This window comes from Cebidichthys violaceus, unplaced genomic scaffold, assembly GCF_023349555.1.
Source record: "Cebidichthys violaceus isolate CVI_PGR_0920_01 unplaced genomic scaffold, fCebVio1.0.p SCAF_10, whole genome shotgun sequence".
Classification (NCBI taxonomy): domain Eukaryota; kingdom Metazoa; phylum Chordata; class Actinopteri; order Perciformes; family Stichaeidae; genus Cebidichthys; species Cebidichthys violaceus.
The window spans coordinates 8,491,866-8,508,368 of record NW_027176263.1 but is presented as its reverse complement, the minus strand read 5'-3'; the positions used below and the strand labels follow the sequence as shown (position 1 = coordinate 8,508,368).

Genomic DNA, 16,503 nt, shown 5'->3' with positions numbered 1-16,503 from the left:
TGCTAAGCTAAGCTAACCTGCAGGCTGCCAGCTATAGCTTCACATTGATCATACAGAGATGAAAGTGGTATGGATCTTTTCTAAGTCTGCAAGTGTATGCCTATATTCAGAAATGTTGAACTATTGCTTTAACAAGAAATTCTCAAAGCATGGTCCACTCACTAGCTTATTCTAGAGCTTTCAACAGCATTTTTTGGTGTTCCTCAGTTTGCTCAGTTAGGATGTCAACTGACAATTGAGCAAACTAAACTCCATCTGCTGCATGTGGAAGAATGTGACTTCATCTATAATGAACACATACAGTACATGTATGCGCAGATGTAGGCTAGTGCACCCTTTGTACATTCATGTCTTGTGTGTACATATAAGAGACGAGTGTGAGTAGAAGCTATGTAAGCAGAGAGGAAGGCTCGTAGAGGATGGATGATCTAGCAGGATGTTCTCTCGCTTGTATCCTTCCCTGTTCCTCCATATCCCTTTCTCCTCCTAATCCTCTCACTCTTTGTCTCAAAATCTCTGTAAAAATCTCCCTTCTGTCTGTCACTGCCTGTGCTGCACATTCTCATATCAACAGCTCCACCAACAGGTAGAAAAATGCCCATCTCAGGTTTAGGCTCCATCGGTCCAAGGCGCTCTCCACATTTCCCCCTGACAGTGAAATGCCACACCACATATTTTCAAGGTCCATGCTTTAAATTTTCTGTTAACTGAGAGCTGTTCCCATGTGAACTGTTGCGGTGGGGGGAAATTATTTATTGTCATTCAACACGCAGCACTGCTGAATCAACAGTCATGGGATAAAAGAGTAAGGACATTGCACATTGGCACACAGCTGCTCTCGTCGTTGCCAGCATATAATTCAACCAACATAATATCAAGGAAATGCTCCGTAAATCAGCTATTCAAAAGGATCTTTTATACTTCGTATGTTCATACTGTCTTTCATTTTCAGTTCTGCATGGAATGCTTATAATAATAACGGTGAGACACACTAAAACATCAGCTTTGTGTATTCAGCACACAAGCTGACACAATTAAACTTCCAAATCCATCCGCTGGGAGGCAGAAATGAGGCAATCTGCCCTTGTTTTGTGCCCACATGATCTGGAAACCTCTCTCAAGCATTTCAACTCAAAAGGAGCCAACTGCTTCAGGCGAGATGTGTTCTGTGTTCGATAACAGCTTTATGAGTACTATTCTCAGCACAAGAGGCTGTGTGTTTTTTTATTTCAAATCAAAAATGAAAAAAAAAAACTAAATGGAAAACTATGGGAAAAACTGCCATTGTATTTGTTCCATAAATGTCTTCATTTAAGAAAACACAGCTGCATCAACATTACACATAAAATATTGCCACAGATTGATGCAGTTCTTGATAAAAAAAAAAAGGTTTACATACAGTGATGAAACAAATGACAGATTGCTTTTTTTTCTAATGAAGAGAAAGTGCAAAACTGTTCAATATCGATTCAAATTCTCTCTAATGGCTTTTTGCTGGATATACTATTGTAACTTTTAAAATTATTTCTACTCATATTTGGCCAAGTTATGTCCATATTTAAGTAACATTTGGTTTTGGGTTGATTCAGAACAACTGGTTACCTTGAGCATATCTTAGAAAACCCGAAATTGTTCATCAATAACAGCCATGTTTATCACTTTACAGCCAACTACAACTCATATTATTACTTTAAAACAGTGACATCGCATCCAGCTCAAAACGGTCTTGCAAAAAAACATTTACATTTTTTCGTAGGTGGCTGTGATGTAGTGCTCACCAGGACATTCTGATGTAAAATCCATTGCATGAGCTCATGCAATGGATTTTGAAGGGCTTTAATTTTGAAATGCTACATCAGAATGTCCTGGTTCTCTCTGAGTGACACCTTGAGGTGGTCTGCTATCAACCTGAGGTGAAATGATTTTGTAACTATGCACCATCTCCTCTAAAATCCCATCTGAATTTAGACAAATTGTCTCATGAATTTTGATTTGAAGTTAGCTCATGCAATGGATTTTGAAGGGCTTTAATTTTGAAATGCTACATCAGAATGTCCTGGTTCTCTCTGAGTGACACCTTGGCACCCCAAGGTCCTTTAATTCAGAAAAAGGGATAAAAATACAAGAAATACTGTTGAAAATGTTCAGCTGATTAGGCGTGATGCCGTATGCATGTTACATATTTACAAATCAATGTTTGAACAGAAATGTCAGAAATTACCCCCAGTTACTATTTCATTTTCTGGGTTTGTATTTGCTCTGGCCTCGATTATAACACTAAACCAAAGTCATGTCAAACAGAGGTTAAATATTTGATGCACTGTAGACCTGTAAAATGAAAGACCGATTGAAATATGTCCCGTTACATAGAGATTTTACTAGTTATTCTCATTAATCTCTGTCACAGAACCAGATGTACTCCTTCGTCTACTTCCAATACAAATCTCAAAGGAACAGCTTGTCTGAAATGCCTCCTAACTGATGCCCGTACGTTGACAATTCTGTGCCCGTCGTAAACATAATCCGTGGTAAATCTTGCAGTCATTGCTAACATATGTTGTCACTATCGTGCCAGCAACAAGCCAGTGTTACGTCCCAACTGGTTTTCAAACCATCCGGTTTCTGTACCATTGTGTTCACCTAACAGCAGCAGTTGTGGGCCAATGTCACCAGATTCGTCACGATTTTCGAGCTGCTATCAACCTGAGGTGAAATGATTTTGTAACTATGCACCCTTTCCTCTAAAATCCCATCTGAAATTAGACAAATTGTCTCATGAATGGGATTTGAAGTTAGCTCATGCATGCGATATTCTTTAATCCAGCCCTTATTTTACTTGAAATGAGAAGAACATTTATTTATGTATTATTTATAATCCATCCTCTTAAATTTGAAAACTGAGAATAATAATTGTTAAAATATAATTGATGTGTACTTTTTTTATTTGATTTGACAGTTGTTGGCTACACAGAGACGTTGTTACTACTACTAGGCTTCTTGAATATATATATATGTATATATATATATATATATATATATATATATATATATATATATATATATATATATATATATATATACATATATATACATATGGCAATAAATAGCGCAAGTTAGATATTATTGTAATGTTCCGGACCTTTGCCCGAGGAGATTTTCTCAATCTGAACCTTTTGGAATGTTAATTGAATACCCCTGTGCTATAGTATAGTATGTCATAAAAATACCACACATAAATGACAAATATGTGATGTCATAAAAATACAATAAAAATATTTTAAAAATGCCATAGTATAGTATGCTTAATGTCATGACAACAGACACAGTATAGTATATCATAAGAATGTCATATTGTATGTATAAAAATGTATGTCATAAAAATGCCTTATGGCCCGAGTGGCCATGGAGGCAAATGAGCAGGTCAGGAGTCTAGAAGAGGTTTCAGATGAAGCTTCATCTATTTTTACATTCTTACACACCAAAAGTTCGCCATCACCGACCAATTCCCACCAGTCTCTACCATTCTCCTTACACAAAAACTGAGCTCCTTATATACACCTTGTCACACTAATTAGCCCAGACATACCATCTACAGGTAAGTGTATATATTAACATAATGGGTGTTATTTGTTCCACAATAATGAGAGTTAATAAATCATAAAGATGTGAATTGTACCACCTTAACAGAAGTAACAACACAGGAGAGTCAGAAGGTATAAAGAGAGCTCAGTCAGTACACATCTACAAAGTTCTATACAAAGAGGCCTAATTAGTCAACAAATGAAAGTAGCTGTGTGGTTGAACCAGACTTAACTAAATAAACCAGAGGCTGATAAATAACAACAAATTACCAGTCTAAGAATTTTAGTATCCAGAAAAGGTTAAAGGGCTTTTTAAACCTCATCACACCTACATTTAAGTGTCATGTTGAACATTTGTTATAGGAGTGTTGGAGACAAAAGTAGTCCCAAACCAGACACTTTTTAATTTTATTATTCAAATAAAGAAATTATGTCCACATTGTGATCCACTTTGAAGCTACTCGGCTCACTGTCTTGTTATCAAGTGTCAGAACAAGCCTAACGTCTTTATATTTGAATCACAGATTGTGAATATAAATTATTGTATCATGCAATCTGCTGACATTATGAACTGACTGTGGATGACAGTAAACTCATACTGATGTTTAAAGATACGAGATAAAGTATTGATCTTTATTGAAATAAGGTTTTAGGTCATTTGTACAAATGCTGATCAGCCTTCAACGTTGCAGGTTTTGTTTTCATCACTAGATTCCGCTTGATCGCCCTAATGACGTCACGTTTGTAAAAGCCCAAATCTTTCTGAATTAATCGATCTCTCGCCGGGTACGGTGGCGCGCTCCTGTAATCCAAGTTACCGGGAGGCTGATGCTGGCGGATCGTTTGAGCTCTGGGCTGCAGCGGACTATGAAGATCGGGTGTCCACACTAAGTTCGGTATCGATATGGTGCTCCTGTGGGAGCCCGGGACCACCAGGTCGTCTAAGGAGGGGTGCACCGACTCAGGTCGGAGACGGAGCAGGTCAAAGCCCCCGTGCCGCTCGCGCCTGTGAATAGACGCTGTGGAGCAGCCTGAGTAACACAGCGGGACCCAGTCTTTTTACACTCTTTCTACTGTTCAACAAACAGCTGGGGCGTCTTTACATGTTACAGCAGCTTCTTTATATTCTAGTTCACATGAAAACATTCAGAAACCAGTTGTGTTGTCCTACAGCGCCTCCACCTGGAGGAGAGGAGCAATGAGCATCAATCACAGCAGTCAGTGCAGCGCCACAGATACAGCAAACTAATAGGGCTTTCTTTATGACATTCGATGAACTTGATGGAGATGTTTTCTCTTTGTTTTTCTGTTCAAATAAAAGAAATCTGTCAAAATAACAAAAATCTGTCCATTATAATTCTTCAAGGTATAAAAATCTTGCTGTGAAACAATACAGAGAGCTCATGGCTCAGTAGCACAAGACGTGGTTTCCAGTTTGAAGTGACTGACGTTCAGAGAGATATAGCTATAGAGGTAATGCTGTCAAGAGAAGTGGATATTATGGGATTAATCCCAGTGAGTATCAACATATGATGAATCGATTTCTGTGATGTATTGCAAAGCCGATTTAACTGAAATTAAAGTTTGGAAAAAATATCAATATTAGCAGAAAATGGGTATTGATGTGACAATTGTGTTGACAAATGGGTCACAGTTGTTTGCTGATTTTGTAATCATCCTAAGCAAACTGTCTGTATTTGTTTGAATTAAACTGTGAAGGAAAGTGTCTTTCCATCAAAGGGAAGAGTGCATTATGGGAAATTGCATATTGATAAAAAAGAAGCAATGGACCTGAAATATTTAGCCTCAATAATTACAAGACTTCTTTCATTTCAATCATCTCATTTTCTCAGTTCATCATGTTTTCCTGACATTATTTCATGGATTTCCTCATATTTACCAGAGACAAGATTCCTGCTGTATTTTCAGTGTCAAACTATGTTTTGTAGTTGTTGTAATCTGGACTTTATCACATCAATTGGCCAACATCTGTCTTCATCAGACACGATATTACTAGAATAAAATAATATTACTAGTATCAAGCCATAATATGTGTATAGTTCTGCATTATGTGGTTAATTTCCAAAAATGTTGGACTGTTGCTCTACTATATATACTTTTCAATATGAAGCAACACTAAACAGAACAAGATAAGTTTGCAGCTTGTGGGTAAGAAACACTGAGTGGCCAGAAAGAGGCTGATGATGTGAAATGCAACAACAGCCCTGTAACAGATGTTCAGGTGTTGTTTCTTGTGTTTTTGAATTGTGAATTGAATTATGAATTTCAGTGTTTCTTGTCTGTGCTTAATGATCGTCTCATCTGTGTAATGAGACTACTAGAGTCATTATACTGTTGCACGTGTGGTAAAATAGCACACGTAGAAGTGATGTCTCTGTTGCAAATATTGAACGATTTTACATTTAAGCAGCAACATTAATCAACAGGATATAACATTCTGTTTTTTTATCCATAGTAAATGGAGTATTTTTAGGTATAATCAAAATGTCCCAACCTCCGAGGACGGCTGCTGTCTTCCAGATGTTTTTTACGGTCAGGTCACTACCGTTAGATCATCAGTGATCATGTCGTACTCTCAGGCCTCTTTAATGAAGTTTACGAGGCTGTGCCACGTGCGTAAAATGCGCAAAGCGCCTCTTTCAACGTGGAGACACATCAATCCTGCTGCTGTGTGATGACTACAAGTATTTAATAAGCTCAAGAGAAAGGATGTTGAATTCAAACACACGGCGTAAACAAACACATTAGTGTGTGGATAACACTTATTGGTAAAACTCGTTACTTTAACTCTTTGCCTGCTATGAGACATTTTTTACTTTTTTAAAACTTTTTTCAACATACTATACTATGATTTTTCTTCAACATACCATACTATCACTTTTATTTTTTAATTTTGTTGACATTTTCTCTACTAAATCACGACTTTTTTTTGTCAAACTATACTATGTAGTTTTTTTTTGTTTTTTTTTACCTTTTATCAACCTACTATACTAACAATTTGTTTCAGCTTTTTTGTACATACTTTACTATGACTTGTTTTTCAACATACCATACTATCACTTCTTTTACTTTACATACAATAATATGACCCATATGACAATAACCTGTCAAAAGGAGAGGCAGAGTAAAAGTGTTTACCATTTCTACCAGTAGATAACAGTATACGTGTGTAAACCATAGATTTAGTTATATTTACCTGTGTCTTTGTTAATTATCTAGGTTATTAATACAGATGTATTGAATGATGTTTATTTAATCTGATATTTGAAGTTTATGGTTAATTTGTAACCTAGTTGCATAATTGTGTCATTTAAGCACCAAACATACCGACATGAAGGAGTGAGCATGTGCTGATCATGAGGCAATACATAAAGACAATTGAAAAATAAAGAGACATTTGGTTTATTCGTATTAAACAGCCTTCAGTGGACCTTGCCTCAGTTACCACCCAGTCATACCACCACCTGCGCTTCCCATTTTTACCTTCATTACTATATCATCACTGTCACCATCATTCACCCTCTAACCTGTTCTGTTCTACCTCTGCTGTCAGCGTCTCAGCACCTCTGATAAAATCATATCCTCATAATGTAACCATTCTGTCTAAAGAATGATCGAGCACTGTGCTTGTGTGTGAACACGGTTTTAGGAGTTAACTATCTGAGTTATTGTATAAGACTAAAACATGGAGAGCACAGCTGCTCTCGCGATTCTAACCAGAAGTCGCCGCCAGAGGGCGCTGCTGTGATTTAAGCCCAGCGCACAGGCGGAACACGACGTGGCAAGTAAACAGTTCACTTCCTGTATTTCGTGCCGTATTGACATCCGTCTCTCTCAGCCGACTCTTACCACCGGACTCCCTCGGACTTTGGTAGTAGCGTTCAATCCATCACTCGGGCCGCTGTCGGTGTGAGGTGAGCAGGCTGTTGTCTACATGAGGAGCGGGCTGTAGGAGCTCAGCAGCCGGACAGGAGGGATCATGGATGGGCTGCTGGTGGTGTTTCTCGGGGGGTTGCTGGAGGTCTGCGGCGGAGTCTCAGCTAACAGAGGAGGGTATCCCTCTTTTACGGACGAAATCCCTTTCAAAATCACCTGGCCGGGCGCTGAATTCACGCTGGTATGTTTCCTCCGTTAGTAACACCGTTCTTAGGGGGACACATTTCCGATTAGAGGGTTGTGGAGACGTTACTGTCAGCTGTGTAACGTTAAGCTGTGAAGAGAGCGTGCAATATGTTCAGTTACGTCTCCCCACTCTTTCGTACGCCTCGTTACTTTTTACATAACAGGTGTTTTCTCTGTGTATTTCAGCCAGCTACAGGGGGGCTGTACAAGGAGGATGACTTTGTCATCATGACAACAACAGAGAAGGAGAAGTATAAATGTCTCCTGCCCTCCCTGACATCTGGAGATGAGGTAAGCGTGTGAACACTAGCCCGTATCTTCCATTGAATTAGCTGCAGTGTGTGTCATATTTTATCTTTGGCCATCATTCATATCTTTGGAAACGGTTAATGCATGACAAAATAAAAAGAAAGAAAAAGGCCGCCTTATCTCCTTAACGCCTTTGTTTGTTGTCTTTTGTGGACTCAGGATGACGATAAGGAGTACAGTGGGCCCAGTCCGGGTGAACTGCTGGACCCGCTATTCAAACGAAGCAGCTGCTCCTACAGGGTGAGACTTCTCTAGTTCATCTTTTATTTGAATCTCTTTTCCCTACTGCTGTCAGCAGATAGACTGAAACTGTGTTCAGATAGAGTTCACAATTCACTAGCGGAGCACGACGAAACATTTGACGTCATTTTTTCTGCTTCCTGTCGGTGTTTGTCTATAACTTGCTCTCGGTTTTGGCAACATTTTCAGATTGAGTCATACTGGACATATGAAGTGTGCCATGGAAAGCATGTAAGACAGTACCATGAAGAGAAGGAGACTGGCCAGGTCAGTGCTTGTAGAGGGTCAAGTCATTTTCTGATGACAGGAATGAGAAGCCGGCACGTAGTGCACCATGTACTGAAGGTAGTCATGTGTGTTTCCACAGAAAATTAGTGTTCAAGAGTACTTCCTGGGGAATATGGCACAGCAGAGCCCGTCAACAGAGACGGGTGAGTTCATTTGTGAATATAATTTAATTATATTTTGTATGTTATTTAGTGTATTAGTCTTTGCCTTATTGTGCTAAAGCGAAATTCTTTTTTTCAGATAATGTTGAAGAGGCAGAAACTGTCAAATCAGCGGCTGAAATTGAAGTATGTATATTTATTAATGAAATAAGTAAATCAACCATATTTGTCTGGCTGCCTTTGCCTGGCTCTCAATACTCACATGTTGTATCTTTTCCGTTTCCTTCACTCTTCCCACTGGTGTCCAGGTGCCCACTAAGAACATAGAAGGTCAGCTGACTCCCTTCTTCTCGCTGGAGATGGGAAACGGGACTCCTTGTGTGCTGAAACAGAACGAGGCTCGCTCAACGTCTGTGCTGTACGTCTGTCATCCAGAGGCCAAGCATGAAATCTTGTCTATCGCCGAGGTCACCACCTGTGAATATGAGGTGGTGGTGTTGACACCGCTGCTTTGCGCGCACCCAAAATACAGGTAGATCTGTCAAAATGTCCATATTGTGCTCAAAGGAATACGCCTTGGTGGTTGAAGTACGGTTTCTAAACTTGTCATTGATCCCTTCCAGGTTCAAGTCGTCCCCGGTGAACGCCATCTTCTGCCAGTCTCTGGCAGACTCCCCTTTGCGTCCTCGGCGGCTCACCCAGCTGGATAAGGAGCAAGAGGAGCAGATTAAACCGCCTTTCAGCGCCATGTCTGGGACCAGAGAGGTGAGACATGAAATGACTGGGGGGGGGGGGGGGGACTGCGTGTGCAGACGACGCCTGGCTCATGTATATCTTTGACGTGTTACAGGAGGAGACGCCTCCGATCAGAGAGGAGGCCTTCTCCTCCACTCACAAACCCATCACTGTTGGAGGGCAAACTCAGGTTACTGTCGGCACCACTCACATCTCTCGTTTGACGGATGATCAGCTGATCAAGGAGTTCCTTAGTGGCTCGTACTGTCTGCATGGGGTGAGGCGTGTTCCCTCTATATCACTTGAGCAGTGTTTGAATATACAGCTCAGTGACATTTAATCATCTTAATGTGTGTTCCAGGGGGTAGGGTGGTGGAAATATGAATTCTGTTACGGCAGGCACGTCCATCAGTACCATGAGGTAAATGTTCTACTTGTGAGTGTGTCTGTGTGGAATCTACTTCTAGTATCAATTTAAGCTGTTACAAATTACTGTAGGGCTGCAACTAAAAACATATTTCATTAATTATCAGTTTGCAGATTAATTGTTTGGTCTATAAAATGTAAAAAAAGGTTTCTGAAAGTCTAAGGGACTGTCTGCAAATTGCTTGTTTTGTTGGACCAAAACCCAAAGCTATACAGATTGTTACATAAGACAAAGAAATGTAGCAAATTCTCACAATTCATCAGGATAAAGAGCAAGGAAAGAACACCGTGGTGGTCGGGAACTGGAATGCCGTGGAGCACAATGAGTGGGCCAAGAAGAACGTCGCCCGGTCCTACCAGCTCAAAGACGACGGAGTGCAGAAAATCAAGTAGGCCGTTCATATTTTGAAGCCTAACCTGGATGCAAAGTAAACCGAGATTGTTGTTGATTCATATCGTATGAATTTCTCTGCTTCATGACAGGTTGGTGTCCCACTTTTATGGCCACGGGGATGTGTGTGATCTGACAGGGAAGCCCAGACAGGTCATTGTTAAGCTCAAGTGAGTGAACAGTCGTGGGCGGGGGAGGAATCGGTGTCACTGCCGTGGGTCAACACATGAGTAAGACAATCCCCCGATGTTTCCCAGTTGAGTCACTCATCTCATTTCTCCTCTGTCAGATGTAAGGAGTCTGAGTCTCCCCATGCTGTCACCGTCTATATGCTGGAGCCTCAGACTTGTCAATACATCCTTGGGGTAAGTTCTCTAGTAATCAGTCACTGCAAAAGAAACACATGCTTAGTAGCAGTGTGTCAGGTAAACGCTGAACCTTAGGTAGAGCTCTACCGTCTACTTAAGAGACTTAAAAAAGTAGGAACAGCTGATTTTACAGCAAGCTTACAAGCCGTATTGGTGTCACATCAAACCTGTTTTCATTATATTTCTATGGATGTGTGCAGATAGGTCAACCTAGATGATTCGAGATGATTGACATCTGGTTGTTTGTGTTTTCCCTAGGTTGAGTCTCCGGTCATATGCAGGATTCTTGACACTGCTGATGAACAGGGACTTCTGTCAATCTCCGGCTAAATGAACAAAGATCACATGATGGCAACAGCACATGAAGGACAAGGAGGACGGACAGAGAGAGATGCACTTGAAGAGGGCGGACATTTATCATAAAGCAGAAGCCTGTTTGGTGGAGGAGGAGAGATGCCCATGACACTGCGCTAAAAGCCAAAATTAAGGTTAAACTTGAGGTTGGACTTCACTTAGCCTAAAGGAGTACAGCCTCAGACCATGTCCTGATCTGTGCACTGGGCAACACTACATCCAGAAAGGCTCGCTCAGACTTTGTGATAACACAGTAAATTGGTGCAGACGCCTCACTCCATATCAATGCTTCACTTTGTGTTGATTAATTGCAAGCAAAGGAGTTATGAATCAGGGGATTCATTAACATCAGGGGAATCACATTTTTCATGGTTTTATTTTCTCGCGTGTGTGTGTGTGTGTGTGTGTGTGTGTGTGTGTGTGTGTGTGTGTGTGTGTGTGTGTGTGTGTGTGTGTGTGTGTGTGTGTGTGTGTGTGTGTGTGTGTGTGTGTGTGTGTGTGTTGGAGTGAGAATGTGTATTGTGTTCATTTACGGGATGAGTGAGTGTAAATTATGCATTAGAGGATGCTGTGGAATAGCAACAAAAGTAAATGGTTGATTAAAAATTCTTTTAAGTTTGTCGGATGTTCAGAATGTCTGTGGGTTTGAGGTATTTTGTGGTTTTATGTAGATGCACACTGGAATCCTGATCAATGCTGTATCACAGGGATACAAGCCTTGCAGCAAAGAATAAAACTAAAACATGGAATCTCAATTATAGAGTTGCATTAGGAATATATAAATCATTTGACTTGACTGAGATATATAAGGACATTGTGGCAATAAATGTCTTCTTAATACGTATGTATGGCTGTCCAGTTAGTTGTCTCTACAAAAATATTTTAATTTAGTGTTTGTTTTTATTACATTTTTTTAAACATGGCATCTGAAAGAACCACGAGAAGCATGTGTTAAATAATAACTATGTAATTACCCTCCAGGAAAGAAAGTAATTGGATCCTCCATAGAAAGACATCTATTGTAGTAAGTTTTCATGGTACAGTAAAGGCCACCAGAGGGTGCTGATGCTGAGCATTTATATAAAAAGAATAACAGGCATGAATATATCAGAAGAAAATAATACAGTGACAAAATGCCAATTCAAACTGTTTTGTTGCTCTGAGTTATCGTCCCTTTATAATTCAAAGATAACCCAAATATGTTGCATTATTAACATGAGCACAATGTTGTTCAACCCCAGCAGACATGGTCAATCAACCAGCGTTTCCATAATTTCTTTAGCCACTGTCATGGCTAATAATACTAGGGCTGCAGGTAATGATTATTTTCATTATTAGTTCATCTTCATTCATTGTTTTCTCTCAAAAGATATCAGGAAATAGGGAAAAATGCCCATTATATTTTACAAAATCCAAACGTGACGTCTTCAAAATGTTTCATATCGTAGATGAGTGTACTATGATATGTGCCAAAGCAAAGCATCAGATGCTCACATTTGAAAAGCTGGAACTAGCAAAAGCTTTACATTTTTAAAATTAAGCTGTTATGAAATCAGCTATCAAACTTTGCCGAGTAATTTTCTGTCGATCGACTAATTGATTGTTTAGGCTCTTGTTAAAAAAAAAAAGTGAAAGCTGAGATCCACTGTTCTTGCCAAACATTTATTGTGTTGAAAAGTGTATGAGGTTCACAAATACATTTCTCTTAAGAAGCAAAAGTTCATCAAAGTAGCGACCACATGCCATCGACAGCCACGTGTGGACCTGTGCAGGGATTCACAGCAGCCCGACACTACAGCAGCTTATATCAGTGCTCAGCAACTTCAGCCAGAGAGGAAACAGCAGTGATCTAGCAACTGCAGTCTTCGGCTGCAATGAAAACCTATAGAGTATCGGGTTATAATGGCACATGCGTGCGCAACACAGGGGCAGATTAATGTGGAAATGCAGTCTCTGTAAAGGAAAAATAAGTGAATTCAATAACAGTAAAGAACTTTTGGATAAGACACTTTCAAAACAAATCTATTGCTTGTTTTTTAGTTGCATGGCAAGGCTTATAATACTGGTTCTTTAATTTTTTTCAATCAAGAAAACTTAACTTGTATTTCCAATGTAGAAGAGAACAAAAGGTTAATACAGAGTCCAAATACATAAAATGGGCTGTTTTCGTGTTCCTCTTTTGATTCACATTTGAATCAAAGCCATGGAGAGATTGTCCACACCTTTACCGGTCTTCTATTAGACTGAGGGAATGGGAATCTGGTGCACTGAGGTGCTTTCAAAGTCTTGCAGTGCGTCTTGGTGAGTGTGGTAGTGCATGGCTACATAAGACTTGGCGAAGGCAAACGTCTGAGAGCTGACAGGTTGCAGGCTGGTTGGGGAGCTGGGTCCTGCAGAGGGACTGCTGTTGTATATACTGTAGTAGGGCTCAATGCGGGTGTTGATGGGCGTAGAGGTACTCGGGGGGCGAGGTTTGCGCGCACCTGTGGCCCTTGGACTACCAGCACAATCCCTGGAGTGACTGGGCCCACAAGCCTGGTCAACCAGCCTTCTCTGTGGCTTGGGCGACAGTACGTAGGCCGAGTTGGTCTCATGATGGGAGGATTTATTGCGATTGACTTCCAAGGTGCCCTTCCCCATCGCATGCAACCGAGTCTTTTGCTTGCAACAGAGAAAGCCCAGCGCCGCCCACTGAATGCACCACAGTACGCGGCGGCGGAGGCCCGCACTGTTGCGTGAGTACACAAAGGGATTGATGCCCGACTTGAGGAAAATGAGCACAAAGCCGCACAGTTCAAACTGGTAATGTGCAAAGCTGCTTTCTGGTGACAAAACGTCCTGCGCCAGTGAAACTCCCATTGGCAAGCAGCAAAGCAGCACAGAGAACACGATGACTACGCAGGTGACGACTGCCTTCGAGTCTTTGGCTGTGGCCAAGTTGACTGTGGACACCAGCTGACAGCAGGTGGCTCCTTGGGCAGCCCCTGGGACCAGAGGCTGGCTGGTCTTGTTGACATAAGAGTGTGTCTGAACTTTCTGCAGTTTGTTGTAAGTCTGGTTGCGGTACAGAGACGGGTCTTGAACAGCACACTGCATGCTCTCAAAGCCTGCTGCGATGAGAGGGGGTGGGGGTGGAGGGCATGTGGCGTCTACAGTGATGACCGGACATTTCCTCACCTGTGCATTCTTCCTCAGTGTCTGAGCAATCATCAGATAGGACACCGACACCACAGCCACACAAAAGGCAAAGTCTGCCAGGTAGACATACAACACCACCCTGGCCTGTCCACCTCCAAGGCCAAAGTGGGGCAAGCAGGGTCCATCTCTACGCGGGTACGCTCGCATGGTAAGGAGGGCCGCCATGGTGAAGCTGGACGTCCACAGCAGGGCGGTGAGGGCCAGCGTGCAGGGGAAGGAGGCGGTACGGTTGGGCTGCTGCCCCAAAACCATGCGCAGTCTATGCAATGCAATGACCGCTACCGTCTCCAGGGACATGATGATGAAGCCCGAGCTGGTCAAGTGGAAGGCGAAGCAGAAACTCTTCGACACACCGTCCCGTCCACCTGCATCCAGGAAGAGCACCAGAGCAAACATGGGAGCGGTCACACAACAAATGAACAAGTCACAGAAGGACAAGTTGAGGATCATGAAGTCAAAGTTGGTGCGGAACTTGCGAAACACCGGGTCGAAAAAGGACAGGAACACCACAAGGTTGCCATAAGAGCCCAGGCAGAAAATGAAGATGAGGAGGAGAGAGCAAAAGGTCAAGGTAGCAGTGTGGATCACAGCCCAACTCGATGGTGTCTGTGTGCCCAGAGTGCCATTGAAGTTCTGCGGTCTTGGCACATCCACCAGGTCTGATGGTGTAACAGAGGTGTTCATTGTATTATTAACAATTTATAAGGATCCCAGAGTCATCAATGTCAGCATTATTCGTCTTTATGGACGGAGTACATGATCATCACAGTAGCTTGCTGCTTGTGCCATTGCTGCCACCTTGGGGGGGGGTAGTGCTACAAAAAAAGGATACAAAGTCATATATTAGCTATATTGTGCAGTAGATCACATTTGATTCATTCATGGTTAACACATTTAATACACATGATTGATGAAAGGGAGCAATTCACAGTTAATTTACCATCGACCATAAATAGGGACATTTCTTAATACGCTGTGATACACTAGGGTACATGTTGGACACGAGCTACAGGGGGCTATTAACTATGCACCTCTGCATTTGGCCAATTATACCTTACACCCCCCTCTACCCCCCTCCCAACACACACACACACACACACACACACACACACACACACACACACACACACACGTCTGCTCAAATCCAGAGGAAAAATGTGTACATCACTGTAGTCCCAATTTATCTAGATTTCAAGCCGTTAAATGGTTTAGATAATCCATAAAATAATAAAATATAACCTACCATCTCTCATCGATCGTGGGTCCATCATCAGCATCATTTCATACAGCCCATCTTGGTTTTTAAAGCAATACGATAGTAAGTGAACGCACCGCGGCTTCGATAAAAAAAAAAAAACGTATTTCAACGACAGATGATTCAAAAAGCGGTCAATTGACAAAACAATGACATAAAACACGTTTCCTTACATGTCTGTGTTCATTTTTAACCCGTTTACAGCACAAACAGTTGATCGCGTATTCGTCTTCCTGGCGATATATCCATTCTTACACCGGAACGACAGCCACTGGACGTGCACTGAGAAATGAGTATGAAGTCACTGCCTACGTATCTGGGCATAAGCATAACCACTGCATTCAAGTAGTCCCTCTGTAAGAACGCAGCCCACATCCCCATCCATAATAATAATATAACAGGGACTAATGCTTGTTTATAGGTTTACTACAGGGTCACACGATTAGAAAGAGGCTGTTACGCCATATTCTAACTTCAGATCAGCCTATATCACCGATGTAAACGTCCCCCCACCTCCCAATGGCAACATACAATACTGTTGCGTTTACCATTGGTGGTCTAGTACTATTTAAAATAGTCACAATACAAGGTACGTTTACACCTATTTTCATATATTCTTAGATGGGCTTGGCATGAACAAATACATATAATAATACAGATAATTTAATTATTTTTTTCCCGCTTTTCACTGCCGTCCTTGGGAACAGCAGCTTAACAACGTCGTTGCTAGGCGACACGAACAGTGATGATTCTCTGTGTGTGCAGTAATGATGGGCCCCGGAGGGCCAATACGTCCCTTAACACGTTTATATTCATGTATATGTCTCTTAACACGTTTATATTCATGTATATGTCTCTTAACACGTTTATATTCATGTATATGTCTCTTAACACGTTTATATTCATGTATATGTCTCTTAACACGTTTATATTTATGTATATGTCTCTTAACACGTTTATATTCATGTATATGTCTCTTAACACGTTTATATTCATGTATGTCTCTTAACACGTTTATATTTATGTATATGTCTCTTAACACGTTTATATTTATGTATATGTCTCTTAACACGTTTATATTCATGTATATGTCTCTTAACACGTTTATATTCAT

At 41.1% G+C, this 16,503-nt stretch overlaps 2 protein-coding genes across 3 annotated transcripts; one reads left to right on the top strand and one right to left on the bottom strand.

Moving 5' to 3' along the window:
* The first annotated feature begins 7,419 nt into the window (after positions 1–7,419).
* erlec1 (endoplasmic reticulum lectin 1) lies at positions 7,420–11,780 on the top strand. The gene is made up of 14 exons (XM_068724302.1): positions 7,420–7,719; positions 7,911–8,015; positions 8,193–8,273; positions 8,463–8,540; positions 8,641–8,704; positions 8,802–8,848; positions 8,971–9,194; positions 9,286–9,427; positions 9,513–9,674; positions 9,759–9,818; positions 10,088–10,212; positions 10,307–10,384; positions 10,504–10,579; positions 10,841–11,780. The coding sequence occupies exons 1-14, from the start codon at positions 7,582–7,584 to the stop codon at positions 10,910–10,912; spliced, it is 1,452 nt and encodes a 483-aa protein (XP_068580403.1). The 5' UTR covers positions 7,420–7,581; the 3' UTR covers positions 10,913–11,780.
* Positions 11,781–12,990: 1,210 nt separating this feature from the next.
* gpr75 (G protein-coupled receptor 75) lies at positions 12,991–15,693 on the bottom strand. Of its 2 annotated transcripts, XM_068724290.1 has the most exons (3): positions 15,563–15,693; positions 15,378–15,471; positions 12,991–14,949 (listed from the first exon to the last, which is right to left on the bottom strand). In XM_068724290.1, exon 3 carries the CDS (start codon positions 14,816–14,818, stop codon positions 13,175–13,177), a length of 1,644 nt encoding a protein of 547 aa, XP_068580391.1. In that variant the 5' UTR covers positions 14,819–14,949; positions 15,378–15,471; positions 15,563–15,693; the 3' UTR covers positions 12,991–13,174. The 2 variants fall into 2 exon arrangements, with proteins under 2 accessions (XP_068580391.1, XP_068580383.1); XM_068724282.1 differs by having other exon boundaries at positions 15,378–15,693.
* Positions 15,694–16,503: the final 810 nt, after the last annotated feature.

Coding starts and splice junctions, on each gene's coding strand:
- gpr75 (XM_068724282.1), bottom strand. CDS start 14,818: ATGAACACCTCTGTTACACCATCAGACCTGGTGGATGTGCCAAGACCG.
- erlec1 (XM_068724302.1), top strand. CDS start 7,582: ATGGATGGGCTGCTGGTGGTGTTTCTCGGGGGGTTGCTGGAGGTCTGC. Junction 7,720..7,910: donor CGGGCGCTGAATTCACGCTG/GTATGTTTCCTC, acceptor TGTGTATTTCAG/CCAGCTACAGGGGGGCTGTA. Junction 9,675..9,758: donor GCTCGTACTGTCTGCATGGG/GTGAGGCGTGTT, acceptor TGTGTGTTCCAG/GGGGTAGGGTGGTGGAAATA.